Here is an 18,788-nt window from a genome sequence, read left to right on the forward strand (position 1 = left end):
TTCAAGGAATTTGTCCTTTTCATCTGTGTTGTCAAATTTATGGCCCTAGAGTTGTTCATATTAGTCTTCATCCTTTTAATGTCTGTAGGGTCTGTAGTGATGTCCCCTCTGCCATGCCTTATATTTGTAATATGTTCATTATCCTCTTTTTGACACAGACAAGTAAACAGAGGCCAAAAAGGATAAATGATTCAGGTCAAAGCTGCAGAGCCAGCTGGACCATCCTTACTTCTGCTGCTTTGCCTGGCTGCTGGGTCAATCATCCTTTTTGAGGCTCCCTGTCCCCAGCCCACAGCTTTCATATACTCCATGTGGCCTGATATGTAGTCTGACGTGGAAGAGCCCAACTACACACTCAGGGCTCTCATTATCCTTGGCCTTCAAGGTGAATCCAACTTCTCAAAATGTTCTCTTGCTCTCTGTTCCTGGCTTCCCCACAAAAGCAAACTAAAGTGGAGGAAGTAGAATAATAAATGAGAGGTTGGGACGGAGGGTGGCAAATGGCATAGATGGGCTACTTGCTAAAATCTGTTGGCTCAGCTTACCTGGAAAGAGGCAGTTTTGAAGTCTCTATAGTGGGGAGAGGAGATCGGGGAGGAACAGCATTACTGGCAGTGACAACTTCCTCCACTTTACTACCTCTTTCCCTTTAACTGTTGTCTTCTATATTGCTAGAGGGAACGATCATAAGTCCCTAGATAGTTGGGGGCCTATTTGAGCTTACACCTAATCTTTCAAATTCTCATTCTATCATCCTACCCAAAACCCATGTCCAGGTTGGCAAAGGAAGTGAAAGATATAGGCTTCCCTCCTTTTCTTCCTGCTTTAACCTCAAATGGCCTCATCTCTTAATGCCATCCAGTAATGTGAAGTCACCAGGTGGTACTGGCTAAAACTTACTGAAGTTTTTCCTGTTCTCTGAGGATCTCCTCAACATCCACCATAACTGCTGTTTGGTACTCAAGTCAACAGCATGCAGAACTATGGTCAGGAAAGGGTTTGCCTCCACTGTGTACCCCCCAAAACCAAGAGGCAAAATACTGGGTCTTCTGATTCTAAAATCCATTTTCTTTCCATTATATCACGGCCTCTTATATTAATGCCAAAAATACATTTTTGTGCCAGGTGCTTTCCTTCCTGTGGTCTTTAAGGGAGAATGGTGAGGGGCAAGGAAGGAAGAGGACAAGGACAGACTCTTCTGCCTGAAGGCCTCCAGAGGGTGAGTGAGCACCACTGGCTCTGGGGAAGTCTTCCCACTCTCAAGAGTATGTGAGTATCTGGTCTCCTTGGCTACCTTTCTGGAGAAGCAACATTTGAGGAAAAGGGACACATCACAGTGCTTGTTATAAATGAGAATCTCCTCTTTATTCCACATATAAAAGCTGGTTTCTGGAACTGGATAGGGAAAGAACTTTGGCATGGCTCTACCTCTGTGTGGGCCCTAGGGATAAAGGTCTAGATTCTGGTGACAAGGCCTTTCTGCCCCTTCAGTCCCAAATTAGGGGGTAGGAGCAACGATGTAGTGCAATTCCTTGGTGAGGTGTAAATCAGCTTGCGGCAGGCTCTTCCAGGCATGTTCCAAGATCCCATACCGGGCAATGCCCATAGGGAGCATGGTACGTACATTGTTCTTCCCTGGGAGGAGAACCACCGCCTGGAACTCCAGAGGACCTTTAGGGGTGTGAGAGCCACCACAGAACAGGTGGTAGAACAACCGCTCCCCAGGAACTAGCTCCATGGCCTTTAGGGCCTCTTTGTAAATGATCTCTTGGGATTGGGGTTCCCCTCTCAGTAGCAGTTCCTGTAGTAGCCTCTAGATTCGGGGGGACTTAAGTTGGTACAGGTCCATGAGACGGTAGAACTGTTCCATCCAAGCAGCACTGTCTTTCGCGTATCGCTCCTGCAACATCCACAAAACATGGTACATTGCCACAAATGTCTCCCGTAGAGGCACCTTGTCCTTTTTTTTAGAGATGGGCTGTGCCTCCTTTTCCAACTTGGGCAATTTGGCAAACCTGCCCTTATCCTTAAAAGCCCAGAAGTCCTTTTGAAACATCAGTGCTAGGGTTTGTTTTTCCACAGGGTCAAGGGCACCTGTGAAAATGTCTCTTGTTGGAGGATAATGGTGTTGCATCTCCATCTCCTTGCGAGCAGTGGATATCTGCTCTGCCCGCACACTCCTGTAAGGCTCTCCTAGAAGATGCCAATTTATAGCCTTCAGGTCTGGAATCATTTTGGTAGCTAATGGGGACTTTGGTGTGGAGACAGCCAAAGGTTTTAGCCAGCTTTCCTTTTCCTTTCCTTTTATAGGAGGGATCACTTTCAGGTATTTTGGACCCATGGGCTCCTTACTGGGTTTTGAGATACTTGTGCTTCGTGATTCCAGGTTCTGCTTGTGATGGTACACAATGGCTTCAAGTTTGGCCAGATGCATCCACTCTAAGTTTTCCTTTGCAGTGAGGTCTTTGAGAAGCTGGCACAATCTTTGGAAACTATCCCTGGAAAGCTGTTCTCCTGCCTCCATCTGTTCTAGGACGTGGTGGATCCACTCTACATCTGAGAGGCTGACGTCTGCATATATTTCCTCAGCCAGGATTTTGGACACAGGTAATTGTACCTCAGTCTGTCCCTTCAGAGATGGATGACGCTGCAGAAGCCACTGCCACTTGGCCCCTAGTTGTTTGCCTTGGAGTTTATGAGCTTCCATGGTCTTCTTCAATATGTGGGATAAATATGGGGTCTTTAAGTCAGGCTCTTGGGACTCCAAAACTGTATCCAAAACTTGTAGAGGTATGGGCTTATATTTCTTCAGCAGTTCTTGTTTATCCATAAACCCTGTCCCTGGGAATACCCTGGGTGTCTCAAGTACTGTGGCCTTATCTTCCCAGGATATTTGTGTAGTTGACCCTGGCACTGGTATCTTCTCTTCCCTCCCCAGAACTACTGAGATCAGTTGCTTGGAAGGGCTTTTCAGAACTTCAAGTTTTATAGCACTGCCTTTGACCTCGGGGATTCTTTTCTCAATAGGAGGGACTGCTTCTCTTCCTTTTAAGTCCTTTTTTCTTTCTCCTGGTAACTTAAATAGTTTTTCTTTTTTAAAGATCTCTTTCTTCTTGTCTACCTCTTCTTCCAATGAGCTTCTCTCCTCTTCCTCCCCCTTTCTCACTCAAACGCTCCATCTCTTCCTCACTCATGCTTTCCTCCTTCTCAAACACTTCCTCCTCCTCCTCTTCCTCCTCCTGCACCTTCTTCTTTTCTTTTTCTTCTCCTTCCCTTCCTCCTCCTCCTCCTCTTCAGACAAACCCTCTCGCTCTATTTCATGTAACAAGCTTTCCATTTCTTCAGAAAAGCTCTCTTCACTTTTCACACTTTTCACCTCATCCTCTTGACTGAGAAACTCTTCCTGTTGCAAATCAACTCTCTTTAGCTTTTTTCTCTTTCTTGACCTTTAAGGAATGGCTTTGCCTCTTCTTCCTCCGTTATTTCATCCTCCTCTTCTTCCTGTATGACTTCTCTCTGTTGCCTGGCCAATCTGCTTTCTTCCTCAGTCATCTTTTTCTCTTTCTTTATCAATCTTCTCATTTCCTTGGCCAGTTTTCTCTGCCTCTTAGCCAGTTTCTTCTCATCTGTGGCAATTTCTGGTTGTTCCTCAGAAAAATCCCACTCCTTGGCATCAAGTTCGTTCTGTACCTTGTTCAATTCCTTTTCCTTAGTAAAGAATGACCTCTTTAACTTTGTCATCTCTATTTCTTCCTGGGTTAGTTTCCTTTCTTTTTTGATAAGGCCTTGAAGTATCTTTAAGATTTTGCTGCTTACTTTTAATGGTTTCTTGGAAATGCCCTTGCTTTCTTTAGCCAACTTCCTTATTAATTTGGCTAGCTTCCTTTCTTCCTGGGCACATACTCTCCCTCCTCTAGTAAACGCCAGTTTTCCTTTGGTAATGTCTGTTTGCTCTGTGGCCAGTATCCTATCTTCATAGACCAGTATCTTTTCCTCTAGTGGCAGTTTCCTCTTAATTAGTTCTAGTTCATCCTTAGTTGGTCTTCCCTGTCTTGAAGTTTCTTGAGTCTCTTTTTTAAAGAGTTTCCTTTCCCTCAGCCAGTCTCACCTTCTCCCAGGCCAGTTTCTTTATTTCCATGCCCAATGCCTTTTCTTCCTTAGTAATAGACCAGTCACCTCTGAGCTGTTTCAGTCCTTGGAATATCACCCTCTTTTCCGTAGCTAACTTCATTTTGTCCTGGGCTATTTGGTGCTATTTCTCAGCCAAGCTTTCCTCTAATTGGGTCAGTTTTTCCTCTATAGCAGCCAATTTCTCCTTCTTCTGGAAAAGTTTCTCCTTTTCCTCCATCAGCTTCTTCTCTATCTGAACCACTCTCTTCTTGTACATGTCCAGTTTCTCCTTTTCTTGGTCTGATTTCTTTCTCTTCTGGGTGAGGCTTTCTTTGAGATGGATTAAGTTTTCTTTCCTCTGAGCCAGTTTCACCTTCTCCTGAGCCAGATTCTCCTCCTGAGCCAGAGTCTTCTGCCTCCAGGCTAGTATCTCCTTGGTTTTGGGGAGTTCTTCCTTGCTCTGGACCAATTTATTCCTTTCCTGGGCCAGTTTTTGCTTATTCTTTATCAATTGTTCCCTTTTCTGGACAAGTCTTGCCTCCTCCCCAGGCAGTGTTTCCATGTCCTGGGTCAGTTTCTTCTCATCCTCGATCAGTAGCTCTTCTTCTTGGGCCAATTTCTGCTTATTCTCCATCAGTTGCCCCCTTTTCTGGCCAAGTCTTTCCTCTTCTTCAGGCAATTTTACATTGTCCTGGGCCAGTTTCTTCTGTTCCTGGATCAGCAGCTCTTCTTCCTGGGCCAACTTTTGCTTATTCTCCATCAATTGCTCCCTTTTCTGGCCAAGTCTTTCCTTTTCCTCAGCCAGTTTTTCCTTGTCCTGGACCAGTTTCTCCTCTTCCTGGATCAGCAGTTCTTCTTTCTGGACCACTTCTTTCTATTCCACATTCAGTTTCTCCTCTTGAGAGGCCAGTGTCATCTCCTCCTGATCCAGTCTCTCCTCTTCATTGACCAGTTCCTCCTCTTCCTGATTCAGTTCCTCCTCTTCCCATGCCAGGTCCTCCAATTCCTGGGCTAGTTCCTTTTCTTGCCATGCTAGATCTTGCTCCTTCTGGGCCAGTTTTTCCAGTTTCTGGACCAATATCTTTTTTACCTCAGCTAGCTTCCCTCCTTTCTTTGCTATTTTCTCTTCTTCTTGAGCCAGTTTCTCCAATTTCATGGCCAGTTTCTTCCTTCGCTGGGCCAATTTCTCTGCTTCCTGGGTTAGCATCTCCTCTCTTTGGGCTAGTTTTTCCTCATTCTGGATAAACTTCCTCTCTGCCTGGACCATTTTCCTGTCTTTCTGAGCCAGTTTCTCATAGTCTCTGGCCATTTTTCTCTCTTCCTGTGCTAGCTTCTGTACTTCTTGTGCCAGCTTCCTCTTTTCTTGGGCCCGTTTTATTTCAACTTGGGCCCGTTTCCTCTCAACCTGTGCCTGTTTATATTCTTGGTGGATCTGTCTCTGCTCTTCTGTCATCAGCTCTTCTCCTTCTTCTGCTGCTGCTGCTTCTTCTTCTCGTTCCCACTCCTGAGACAATTCTTCCTCCAGGGTCACTTCCTCCTCATCCTCCAACAATTGCTCCCTGGCCCTGGCTGACATCTTTTCCCAGATCTGTGACCATTCATCCCCTGTCTGCTTCTTCTTGTCCCTCTCCAGCTCTTCCTCATCTGGGAACAGCTTTTCTGCCTCCTCATGGAGCTTCTCCTCTTCCTGAAGATGCCTGCTTTCCCAGGCTTTCTTCCATTCATCCCAGGATATCCTCGTCTCACTGTAGGCCTGTTTCCACTGATCCCAGGACTTCTTCCACTCCTGCCAAGACAGCTTTGTCTCTTCCTTAACTGGTCTTCCTTCTTGCTCAACCACTTTCTCCTCTAATTTGGCCTTTTCCCCCACTTCCTGACTCACGTCCCTCTCCTCTTCTTTGGTTTTTTTCCTCTCTTTTTTATCCAGTTTTATTTCCTGCTGGACTGCTTTCCCCTTCTGCTTAGAAGGCTTCTTAGAGGGTTTCTTCTCTTCTTTCTTTGATATTCGTTTTCCCTTGGTTACGTCTGGTTCTAAAAAAACAACTTTCTTTTTCTTGCCTTTTTTTGGAATCACCTGGGTTTCCCGCAAGTCCTGCACATCCCTTTCTTTCTTTCGCTCTTGCTCCTCTTTTGTCTCCTCTTCCTTGTCTCTGATCACCATGTCCTCTCTAATTGCTCCTCCATGAGGAAAAACTGGTTTCTCCTCTGGCCAGGCTACATCCCAGTCAAGGTCCTCAAGCAGTTCCTTACTTTCTTTCTTCAACAGGGGGCAGATCTCCTGAAAGAGCTCCCAGCTGGGCTGTCGATCTGCCAGCACCTCCTGAGCCATGGTCACTAGCTCAGTGTTTAGAGCTTCTGACATTTTTGTCTGGGAACCAGATATCCTCAGGGTCATAAGACGACATAGATCATCCCGCCATGATGAGCCATCTTCAGGGGTAGTCCTGTGGCCAGGAGCTCCAGAGGCACCCCGCTCTTTTACTTTCACCAGCTTCACAACTGATTCTCTCCTTATAGGATATGGAGGGTCCTCAATTGTAACTTCAGCATCTATTGTCTTCCTCTTGCGCCTCTTTATGGGTTCCTGAAGTGTTGCTTTCCTGCCTCTTTTTTTTTTTTTTTTTTTTTTTGTGCAGTACGCGGGCCTCTCACTGTTGTGGCCTCTCCCGTTGTGGAGCACAGGCTCCGGATGCGCAGGCTCAGCGGCCATATCTCACGGGCCCAGCCGCTCCGCGGCATGTGGGATCTTCCCGGACCGGGGCACGAACCCGTGTCCCCTGCATCGGCAGGCGGACTCTCAACCACTGCGCCACCAGGGAAGCCCTCCTGCCTCTTTTGTCACTTATCTTCCTCAGCATCTTCAGGGTCAATGCAACATGATCCTTTGAGGCATCTATCCCTGGAGGCTCCTGTTCATCATCTTTTGAGATCTTTAGTATACTGGAGGTTGAAGACCTACACTCCTCCCCCTCAGTTGGTGCAGCTTCACTCTGATCACCTTCACCCTCTAAGGGACCTGGCTCTGTGCCAGTCTCTTTCATCTTCTTGAGGCTCTGCAAAAATTTTCGGGCTATAGGGAGAATCAGGAGATGTAGATAAGGGAAGCTTGGGAGGCTTAAATGAAGCCCTTCCCAAAATCTGGTAAGAGCTAAGAGGAACTGCCATAACAGATGTAGCAACAGAGGGGGCTAGGCCTTTTTTAAAAAAAGGCATTCTCCTTACTTTATTCCCAGTGCCTTCCCTCCTCCCTCCCCCCGCACCCACGCCCGGACCTCTGTCAAGTCTTAGAGAGATAGGTTTTGGAGTCTCTCTGAATTTGGGTCGATTCTTCCTAGGAAGGTTCTTTTCTGTGAAAGGATCTTTCCACTTATCTCTGTTCCTATCTGATACCTCTTGACCCACGTTAGCCTTAACTACCCTGCCTCTTGGGGACCCTGAGGCATTAACCAGATCATCCCATACATACTATGCTTTCTGCCTCCTACTTGGCCCCATCTTTGGCCTTTGCTGCGCTTGTAGGCAACTTCAGATTCTTCAGGAGCTGTATCAAGTTGGTTGGAAAGGGCGGTAAGTTCAGAAGCCCCTGAGACATCTAAAGAAAAAGTAGGCTTTTCATCACCCAGTGATAAGATCAGGTTTTCATTCAATCGCTGCTCCACTTGGGTATGAAGGATTTGGAGATCTGTGGCCTGCATTCCCAGAAGATGGTCCAGGGTTTCTTCCCCGATCATTTCCTGCCTATGAAAGTCAAAGGAGAGGAAGGACCATGCTGAATCAGGGACAAGAGGGAGAATGAGAAGGAAAGAACAGCTATGGAACAGGCAGGGGACTTGACAACATGACCAACAGAGACAGCGTATGTAGAGGTAAAGAATGGCGAAGAAGAAAGAAAAAGTCTAGGAAGCCAAGATGGTAATGCATGGCGTGACCTGTATGGGGCCTTCAAGGGTAGGAGAAGAGGGTGAAAAAGGGGCACTTGAAGAGGTAGGGGACAAACAGGAATAGGAGAAGAAATGGAGAAAGGAGTGAGCAGTTAGGGGATCATCAGGATAGTCTAGGAATGAAAAAAGGCTATGAACAAGGAAAAAGGACAGGAAGAGCTAATGAACAGAGATGAAGAGACAGTGAAGGCAGAGAAGGGAAAAATGGGAAAGGGGAAGAAGAAAATCAGAAGCTAGTAAAGAACTGAGGAAAGCACAAAGAACTTACTGCATCTCCCGGAAAGTATCCTGGTTCTGGATCAAGTTTAAGAGTGAGGTCTTAGAGTGGATTCCAGTCTCAGCCATGAGGCTCAGGGCCTTATTCCTCACTCTTTCATCTTTGTCCATTAGTCTTTGAGCCAGAGGCACGGCAAAGAGATGCGTAATCATTCCTAGATGCTTCAGCCCTTCCCAGGCTAGCTCTTGGATCAGTGGATTGGAATTGGTTGTATCATCCTACAGACGATGGGCTGTTTCAGCACGCAGGAGTGGAGACACCTGGTAAGAGGCAAAGATTTGCCCTAGTGCACCAATACAGCCCTGGTACTTCAGTGGAGAAGCATGGATCATAATATTGAGAATTGTCTCTATCAGGCTATTGATAGCTATTTCACTCATCTTTCTTCCCAGCCAACTGCAGTTTGCTGAGTCTGTAAGGACACTGTAAGTTATATCCTTTGACGCTCTTATTTCAAGGAAGTCTTCATCCTCCTTTTTCACGTGCATATTCTCCTACATCACTTACAGCTCTTGCCCTACCGTGCCAGAAGAAGAATTGTTGAGACTTGTCCCATTCCCGTTCCCGCATGGGTGAGTGCAGGTTGCACTGTAGGTATATTGGGCTGCCCGGAGGCCAAAGACGGGCATGAATCACTGAGTTAGGGATATAGCAATCCGGAGCCAACAGCCATTTCTGCCCATGACCAAAGTAGTATCGCAGTATCTGGTAAGGGTTGAGTCCATCCCAGGTAGTCAGCTGTAGCTGGGGAGGAAGCACATCATGGGAATGAGGAGGTTTTTTCACCTGCGTCCAATCAGCTTCCTTATACAAGGAATCGTGTCTGAAGGAAGACAGTAACACAGGGCTCCCTTGCTCATCTTCTTCTATGACGTGTGGCACATTATGATCAAAGGCGATGGCCCGATTATTGACAAGGTTCTCCAGACCCACTAATTGCTGTTACCCTTGTCCAAAGTAGATATACTTGGGCACAAGCATGGTCTCAAAGGAGAAGAAGAAGCTTGGTATGAAAGGCTCAGGAACTTCTAGCACTTCATCTGTCATACCCATAAGGGAAAGGCGAGCCAGCAGGGCTGAGAGAAGCAGTTTAAAACAGGACACCAGATAAAGACTCTGGTTGAAAGTGACAAGCAGGTCACCCCGGTCATTTGCAAAGCACAGTGGGCCAAAGTGCAATGATGAGTCCAGCATGGCTATGAGTCTACCATGGAAGTTCCAGATCCGGACAGAGCCATCACTGCCACCCGTGACAAAAAGACTCAAGGTTAGGCAGGCATCAAAAGATGTGATGGTACACTGGTGTAGAGGCAATGTCTCTATGAGCGTTGAGCCTTCCTGTGACCCAGAGGACAGAAAGTCATGGAACTTCCAGAGACGCAGGCAGTTAGTCTCCGTGATGGCACCCACAGACTTGGGCAAGAGTATCAAGTGTGTTAGCTGACAGCTGCTGAGAATGCTGGTGAGGGGCTGCAGCTGCACTCTCACCCCTTCAAGCACAGCTTCTGATAGGTGTACATAGTCATCCATTCCATAGGAACAGAGCAAAGAGTTTTCTCGGCAACCAGAAAGGCCTCCAGGCAGTGTAGAGAGTGCTAATACAGCCCCAAAGTGCATGAGTGTCTATTTGGACACAGCTGTGCTGGGAAAGCACTCTGATCACACCACTCTGGTGTCCAGAGAACATTAGTCCTTCTAGACCCCGACCCAGGTGGAAATGCCCATAAACCAGGCATTGTACCAAGTCCTGAGAATCTGGTGAGGTGCATATAAGATACTTGGCTGGGCAAGGGCAGCACGTTGTGTCAAATACCAGCACATCTGAACTGCCTGTTGCTACAAAGAGTTCCTCTTTATCTGGGTCATAGGCGCAACCCACAGCCTGGTCCAGGATTGAGAAGGGCCAGGTGATAACCAGAAGATTCCCTGTTAGTGAGGACACAAAGTGCAACAAGCCATCCTCAGTAGTGCACAGGATCTGGAACCAGTTATTGCCACAGTGGACCCGACGTATCTGCTGGGGAGCAGAACCACAGACACTGAAGAGGTTATAGAAGCAGGGCAGACTGCCCAAGGAGAAAGAATGGGTAGTCTGGCAGAAGAAAGTGGTGCTATCAATAAACTGGAGTTGATACAGTTCCTCGCCAAGTTCTAGCTGCCGCAGCAGACTCCCTGAAGTCAGGTTCCACTCCTTGATTAAGCCTTCTTGGCCGGCTGTTAGCAGGGTGTGGGCTTCTGGCCGGCTGCGGATACATATCACCGATGAGAAATGGGCCTTGAAACTGTGGAGTGCGTGGCCCTGATTGAGGCTCCGCACTTGGATTTCCCCAGTCCTGTTTCCAGCATAGAGAAAGCCCTGCTCAAAACAGGTGAAGCAGCAGGTGATTGAGGAGCCACTGGTGGTGGAAGGGAGGCTCTTCCACCTCTGCCAGCCGGCCGTGGCCCTGGCGCTCAAGGACCCTCACCACAGTCTCACACAGGGCTACAAGGGAGCCATTGGGGCCGTTCAACATGATGTTGTGGACGAGCTCATCACCAGGCATGGAAACCATGTGGGCTATTTGGAGACCCTTGCCACTCTGCTCCATGACCCAGGTGACCACTGCCCCCAGGATTCCCGACAGAAGCATCTTCATTTCTGGGTCATAGCAGAGGCAGCTGATGTTAAAGCGGCAGGGCACTATACCCAGGGGTTTGAATGACTGAAAGTGGTCCCCAAAGAGCCGCAGGAGCAGGTCGCCACAGTAGACCACGAGGATATGAAAGGAACCTGTGTGAACCATGGACTGGATGGGTGGCAGTCGTTCGGTCGTGGAGAATGTTCTCTTCTCCACCGTGTCCTCAGTTTTGCTCTTCATCCATACCACAGCCTAGAAGAGAAAAAGATGGGAACTGCCTAGAAAAGATAGTAGAAGAAGAAAGGGCAGAATATTCAGCTATTTTTCTCTTGTTAAGGAGAAACTGGAAGACTCTAGAGTGATTTTACCCCCTGGTTTTGGGAGTTGGAAATATTGTAGAAGCAGGAAACCTAGGACTCTTTCCCTAACCTTGGTCTACTTTAGGAGAACCATAAAATCTGTTCAACACAGAGACTGTAATTGGGGAAAGGATGAACGGGGAATCCTGGATCCAGGTCACTTTCATTCAGGGGGTGTATCTTCCTGGGTTAATCTAGGGTCAGAACTTACATGGGCATGGCCCCTGTAGAATGGGCTAAGAAGAAAGGCTGGGTAGTTTTACCTGTATTTCTTTTGTGCTTGTTGTCACCCACGAGAGGGAAGCAAAGAAGTGGGCATCACTGAAGTCATAGCATATAAGTGGCATATTTTGAGGATGGCGAGACTCTTTGAACAGGATCTGGGACCGGTCATTCAACACAACTACATCAGTCTTTGGGTCATCTAAAGTTTGCTGGGGAGAGGCATGGCATAAACTAAGAGACCAGGAACACATATGCACTAAATATATTCTCATGCAAGTTACAATTGAAGCAGTTCTCAAAGTTACGCCTCAGCCCCAAGGATCACTCCTGTGGCTCCCACACGTGAACAATTTATCACCTGTGGGACACTATACTTCACAAGCATGTAACAAAACCCCCAACACAAAAGCGAACCAAACTGCTATAGGGCCTATATGGGCAAATTTTATGGTGTGAGCACAGGGGAAAACTGATGTTCTTCCCAACATGTCCTCTAACATTCTCCCTCCTGTCTAAAAGGTACATATGTCATAAAAGACACATATAACAGATTACAAAGGCAAGTGCACCGCCATATGCCCACATGTAAAGTAACACAGTATCCCAAAAGTCAGTGCAGCTTTATTAAAGCCTAAAAGTGCACTAAGTAAGACTTTTAGGACACCCTATCTGGCCTTTAAGTTTGACAGAGGAAGATTTTTTATGTGTGTGTGTATATATATATATATATATATATACATACACACACACACACATATATATATACACACATTTTATATATATAGAGACACACACACACTATATGTGTGTGTGTGTGTGTTTGTGTGTGTGTATTATCCCACTGTGATAGAGCACATGCTATGAAACATGCACCTGGGATCCTTTTACACAGAGCCAGCCATAGCAAAACTGAGGTTGGCAGATGTTCTCTCTGGTGGCTTCTCCATTCTCTTTTAGAAAAATCTCTCTTCCCTGAGGGTTGGTTCTTCTGAAATGCTTCAAAGTGTTAACCTCTCACCATCAAAATGTCCTTGCAAGAGGTCTCTAGACTCATTTGGAAGTTGATGGCCCACTTTCTACTAAGGGGACAGTTGTCTTTATCATCTACCCTGCCTGCTTCCTGCATAGAGGATCTATGCTCCTCTGAAGTGCTCATAACACTTAAGATAGATAGAGGCCAATAACTTGTTTATGTTCTACATATACATTACCTTGCTTTTATGTATCATGTCATTTATAAGGTATTTAAAATCCTTCCACAGGGGAATGAGTCTGGGGGAAGTCATCACCTTGATTATCCCCTGGTCCTCCTCAGGACCATTGTTTAAAAACCTGTAGGAATACAAAAGGGGCCAGCTTAGCCACTGATACTTTTTTTTTTTTTTTTTTTTTTTTTTTTTGCGGTACGCGGGCCTCTCACTGTTGTGGCCTCTCCCGTTGCGGAGCACAGGCTCTGGACGCGCAGGCTCAGCGGCCATGGCCCACGGGCCCAGGCGCTCCACGGCATGTGGGATCTTCCCGGACCGGGGCACGAACCTGCGTCCCCTGCATCGGCAGGCGGACTCTCAACCACTGCACCACCAGGGAAGCCCCACTGATACTTTTTGAGGAGCTAGAAATCAGAAGGCAAGATCCATGAACTCATGTTCATTGGACACTTTTTCAATGTCAGGAACTATGCATAAGATGCCTTCTCATTTAATCCTCACTGCAGCCCAGTGAGGTAGGTAGGTATCACCTCATTTGAGAAAACTGAGGCTTGGAGAGGGTAAATAAAGGAGTTGGAGGTTGAAGCTTAGCATTGGCTATCATCCATTAGGATATAATGGGGGAGGGAAGCAGAGAAACCTAAGAGGGGCTGGAAAGGAATACTGTCACAGGCAAATAATTGTTCCTTGCTGGTGATGGGCTGTCAAGAGATCTTTTTGCAAGAACTAGTAGTTCCCAAAGTGTGGACCCTGGACCTCCTGCACTGGGATTCCTGGGGGAGAGGTACATCTTAAAATGCAGATCCTTAGGTACTGAAGCAGAACCATGGTGGTGGGCCCCTGAGTGCTTCACTTGTAACAAGCTCCCTAGGTGATTCTGTGGACATTGAAGTCTGACTACTGAAACAGGAAATCGAGATAAAGGGTGCCCAGGACAAAGAGTCAGCTCCATGTAGCCCAGCTGGAGAAAGGATCCAGCCATTCGGCCTTGCAGGCTTTCCCAGGCTTGTGGAATCAAGTAGCTCTCTTGCATGTGATACATCTGCTATTCATCCTCCTCCTCCCCATTCCCTTCTCTTTGGCCTCCATGAGGACAAACCTCTACTTTTCTTACTTGGATGGTGAATAAATCCTACTTTTAACAAGTTCCCTCTGTCAGGGGGTCTGTCATTACTGATCTGACGATGGGCTTGTTTTCCTCATTTGTAAAATGAAAATGCCAGATCCTTGCAACTTCACAGGATTGTTGCAAGGATCAACTAAGATAATTCCTATGAATACTTTTTAAAGTATACTCTGAAGCAACAAACAATTATGATTGCTGTTTTTAGGCTGGTTTGGTTCTCAGAGAAGTACTAGTTATTTCCTTCCAACCTATACTTTGTACTTTTCAGTTGCTCTGGAAACATTACAGCTAAATTTAATAGTCTGGCCAGCAGAGGGCAGTGGAAGCCATCCTTGTGCCTGCCAGATGAAGGAAAACTGATGGACTTTCAGTTTAAAGAAGTGGTCCCCGAACTGCGATCCTCAGGACAGCAGCATCAGCATCACCTGGGAACTTGTTAGAAATGCAAATTATCAGGCCCCACCCTAGACCTACTATCGGAAACTCCGAGCATAGGGCCCAAAAATCTGAGTTTTAACAAGCTCTCCAGCTGGTCTTAAAGTCTGAGAAACACTGGTTTGGAGAGCTGTTGGAGTTCCAGATCATTTGGCCTGGGCCTCCTGAGGCAAGGTCAGCAGAACCCACCCTCTGGCATGGCTAAGCCTAGGCCCTGTGTTGCCACAGAGACCTGATGGCTGGATCTGCGGGGGGAAGCAACAGGCAAAACTTACCATCATCTTATGTGTAGGGTGGTTTAGTGCCCACAAAAAAAAGCTTTCACAGGGACTTCCCTGGCAGTCCAGTGGTTAAGACTCTGCGCTTCCACTGTAGGGGGCGCGGGTTGGATCTGTGGTCAGGGAACTAAGATCCCGCATGCCTCATGGTGCGGCCAAAAAAAAAAAAAAAAGCTTTCACATCAATCACTTCATTAGTTCTTGAAAGAATTCTGAGAGGCAGATACCATCGTCTCCATTGTACATATAAGGAATGTGAATTCAGCGAGGAAAAGGGATGTGTTCAAAGCTACACAGGGCAGATTCAAGACTAAGATCCAACTCACAGTTCTAGATTCTTCTATCATTTGAGAGAAGTAAAAGGTTCTCCCAGCTAATGCTAAGTGAGCTCTCTTCCCCACAAACCCACTAATGGGAACTGGGGACTGGCTTTCAGACATTAGCATCCCCTATGTCCTTCCACTCTCCCCAAGGCTGCATGCTGCCCTCCTGCCATATCTTTTTCCATTCTATTCCCCTGTAACCCTGCACTTGCTGCTCTTTTGGACCACCTCTCAGGAGCCACTGTGATCTGCTGAAATGGATCGGTGGATGGCCCTACAGGCCAGGGCCCCACAGCTCAGATTTACCCAACCAGCTCCTTCTTGGGGCCCCAGAGCTGCCGAGAGAGTAGTCATTTGTAGTCAACAAATTTGCAGTCATTGACATCAGTTTCCATTTTTCCTAATTATCTCCTCTGGGTCCAACTTCTCTTGACCAGCCTATAAAAAGCAAGTGGTTGGGACCCTTTGGGGGCCTATTCTTTGGAGGTTAAGTGAGAAGGAAGGCCTTCAACACCCATACCTATGTTTGTTGTTGTTGCCACTCTCTCCCATCCCCTATACCAGTGTCCTTAGAGGAAACCTCTCCTAAAATGCCCCACATTTGATTCCCTAATCCCATTACCTGTCCTTAAAAGCAAGTCCAGAGAGAGCGCAAGATGCCTTAATCCCAATGGTCTTGACTTTTTAATATCTTGATAACCCAAAGATGATCTAAAGGGAGAATTCAAGTCCTGCAGCCAACTTAGAGCAGTCAGAATTTGGGGGCTGAGATATGGTATCTGACTGTAGCTGACTATAGAGACAAACCAGGTCTCTGATTGGGCATTGATGCTGGCACCACATCCTTTTTCTTAGTTGCAGTCCATTCCAAGGTACTGTGTCGGTGGTGGTGGGATGGAAAGCCAGCATCCCATGAGCCCTGCCTTTGTAATACAGATAGTTGGCTCTAGGGGGTACTGCACTCCATGACACTATTGGGCCCCTGCTGAAGAAGGAAAAGAACAAAGTATTGTGAGTACATATAACAAGGAGACCTGACCACCCAAAAGAAGAGTGATGTGTGCTCCACGCTTTGAGGTAAAGCCCTGCATGGATCCTACAGCCTTGCAGGTGGCTCTCACATTTGGGGACAAGGATGCAGAAAGCCCAGCTGGCATCAGTTGACTGTAAAGTCAGAGGGACTGTAAAGCCCGAGGGCAATCTTGGCTTACTCTGTTTTTTGAATTACTGATAAGGAGCCCAAGTCTGTCCCCAGGCCTGGGACTGCTACTCTGGCCTTATAAGTGACTTCACAGCTAGGGCTGGGACTGGAATGCACTTAACTTTACAGAAAGAAACAATTTTCCAGGACAAACATATATTACTAGGTGGCCCAGTTTCTACTGAGTAATTAAGAATTATCCAGCATGGGAGTAGTGATAGCATCCAGAACTGATTAAGGTTGTAAAGTGGTAGCCAGGCATTTTACATACACTGTTTCACTTAATTCTTATACAGTGATTCTATGACTTAGCTATCATCCTCCATTAATGAAACAACTTTTAAAAATGGACATGGTAAAAATATTCAAAACATACCAAGGAACATATACTGAAGAGAAGGTCACCTGTCCTGTTTCCCCTTCAGAAAGGTAACCCTGGTCGTGTCTTTCTACAGGTGTTCTGTACACACACAAGCATGTATGTAAAAAGTATTATTTTTCTTACACAAATGGTAGTATGCTATATACACTTTTCTCACTTAATAATCTTAAAGATTAACTCATATTAAAACATACAGCTCTGTATCATTTTTCAACAGTTGTCAGCTGCAGTGTATTCCACTGCGTGGCTGAACTACCATTTATTTATTTAAACGTCTATCAATGGAAATTGGGCAGTTTCCAACCTTTTGCTATAACCCATGCCACAAATGAATCTTTGTTAATGCCTCAGAGTTTTAATTAACTTAAATTTTAAAATTGAAGCAATGTAAATCTTTTATTCATTAAGCATAACTTATTTTAGATATACTGACTTAAATAAATTATTAAAATTAATTTCACCTGTTTCTATTTAATGTAAATTTTAAAATAGCAATTTTGGCTTGCATTATATTTCTATTAGATAGTACTGCTGTAAATTATCACCGTCTGGTGGTGGTGTGGACTTCGCTCCTGGAGAGTAGGAACCCAATCTATCTTGATTTCTCCGTGTCCTCATTATCACCCAACCTGGCATGAAGTAGGTGCTTAATACATTTTTATTGAACGAATGAGCAAATGAATGACCCTCTGCCCTGTCTCAGGAAGAAGAAATATATGCTTCCCAGCGCAAGTCTTACTGAGCATCTTCTTGGAAGGAAGATGACGTGCGAAGGGTATTGACTGGGTTTTCTTGACCAGAGAACCTTGCAATTCTAGCCAGTTCCCTCGGTAACCCCTAGTGGAGTAGGAGTGGCAACATCCATTTTTTGAAAAAAAGAGTCGGATCCTTGATTATGCCAGCAGGTGGACTAAATTTGAACAAAATTTTCCAGGCCGTAAGTACTCAACAAACACTGGTTACCCTAAGAATGTGCGATACACGAATGAATGGTAGGTAACCGGGCCTCCAGGGCAACCCCCTGGGCGATGGTCATGAGACTCCCGTCGAAGGCAGAGCTCCGGAGCCGCCTAGTACGGGGAGAGGCGACCAGACCCGAATCCCAACACATTCGGTCGTCCCAGCTCTCCGCGCCGGAGGGAAGAAGGGCGTGTCCGCCTCTTCAAGACCGGGGCCGCGCCTGTTACCTGCGACGACTGCACTCCCGACTAGGGACGGGCACGGCGTGTGTGGCGGCACTCAGAAGCTATGTGAAGGATCAGACCTAGAAGAGGAGGGCCTGAAGAGCGACCTTGGGGATGCTGCGAGAAGACTCTGCCAACAGGACGGTTAACTCCCCAGCCCCGCGCCCGGCGGACTGACCGAGGCGAGGGGAGAGAGCGCGCGTGCGCACTGGCGCGCGCCCGGCAGGAAAAAGCCTAGCGCGAGGCCCCCCGCGCGCGCGCGCGCGCGTTCGAAAGGAAAAAAAAAGTCCTCCCCGCGGGGGCCCGCGGCAATTTAGGCCGGAGTTGGCCGGCGAGCGCGCGTGCGCGAGCGCGCATAGACGCCCTTCTCCACAGCTTCCCTCGGTTGGGGGTCTAGCTCGCTGCTCCGCTATTCCCGCCTCTCCCGAGGCTCGCGCCCTCGGGGTAAGTATCTCGCGCTTTGCGGAGAGGGAGGAAGAGGGTCCACTGAAGGAAGGGAGGAGGCGGACAGGGCTTGGAAAAAGGGAAAAACCGCCCTCGCCAAGCGAGGAGCGCGGTCAACGGGCTGGAGTCTGCAGAAGACACGCCTCCATCCCTCACGCCCCTCGGGGCTGCGGAAGTACTCTGGAGACTCCAGAGGCACGGAGGCGACAGGTGGACTACCATTCCCAGAAGGCGGCGCGGCCCCGCGCCTACAGCTCCCGGCAGCACCTGCGCACCAGGCCTTTTTCAGCTTGCTGCCGCCTAGGGCGAAACTACAGTTCCCAGGAGGCGGCGCGCGAAGCGGCTTGGAAGTGGGCAGCCTGGAAGTCACTCGGGCCACAGGAGCTGGCGGCGTCTCCAGCAAGCGGCGCGGATCTGGATACCGTGGTCGTGGGGCCCGCTGGGCGGGCAGCCGGGACGCCCAGGTATGTGGCTCCGGGTGCACGGTCGGCCTCGCGCAAGGGTGGTGGGGAATCGGTGTCCCCTCGGACCCCGAGGGTCAGCGCGGGCGGGCGACTGGGCGGACGGCCGGGTGTGGGCACCGGTTGTTGGGGGCGGCGGCGGCGGCGGCGGGACTCTAGCCCTCCGGACCTGGCCGGTCTCTTGCCCGCATGCTTCAACTTTCCAGACGAGCTACC

General features: G+C 47.7%; 2 protein-coding genes across 2 annotated transcripts in view; one reads left to right on the top strand and one right to left on the bottom strand.

Moving 5' to 3' along the window:
* Positions 1–1,362: 1,362 nt before the first annotated feature.
* WDR87 (WD repeat domain 87) lies at positions 1,363–17,886 on the bottom strand. The gene is given in 19 exon segments (XM_082607077.1): positions 1,363–1,813; positions 1,817–3,148; positions 3,150–3,256; positions 3,259–3,447; positions 3,450–4,084; positions 4,086–4,252; positions 4,256–4,984; positions 4,988–6,694; positions 6,924–7,180; positions 7,577–7,848; positions 8,320–8,546; positions 8,550–8,804; positions 8,806–9,270; positions 9,274–9,943; positions 9,945–10,747; positions 10,749–11,198; positions 11,569–11,739; positions 12,742–12,862; positions 17,671–17,886. Coding segments are annotated over 18 exon segments (8,826 nt in total). The 5' UTR covers positions 12,817–12,862; positions 17,671–17,886; the 3' UTR covers positions 1,363–1,498.
* LOC309794775 (uncharacterized protein) overlaps positions 17,512–18,788 on the top strand; it is a gene marked incomplete at its 5' end in the record, with an annotated part of 143,470 nt that continues 142,193 nt past the window's right edge. The window contains 2 exons of the mRNA XM_082606664.1: positions 17,512–17,708; positions 17,850–18,575. Coding sequence (XP_082462790.1) covers positions 17,512–17,708; positions 17,850–18,575 — 923 coding nt within the window. The remainder of the gene's footprint in view (positions 17,709–17,849; positions 18,576–18,788) is intronic.

The sequence above is a fragment of the Mesoplodon mirus genome (assembly GCF_964341445.2).
Source record: "Mesoplodon mirus genome assembly, chromosome: 19".
In the NCBI taxonomy this organism is placed as follows: Eukaryota; Metazoa; Chordata; class Mammalia; order Artiodactyla; family Ziphiidae; genus Mesoplodon; species Mesoplodon mirus.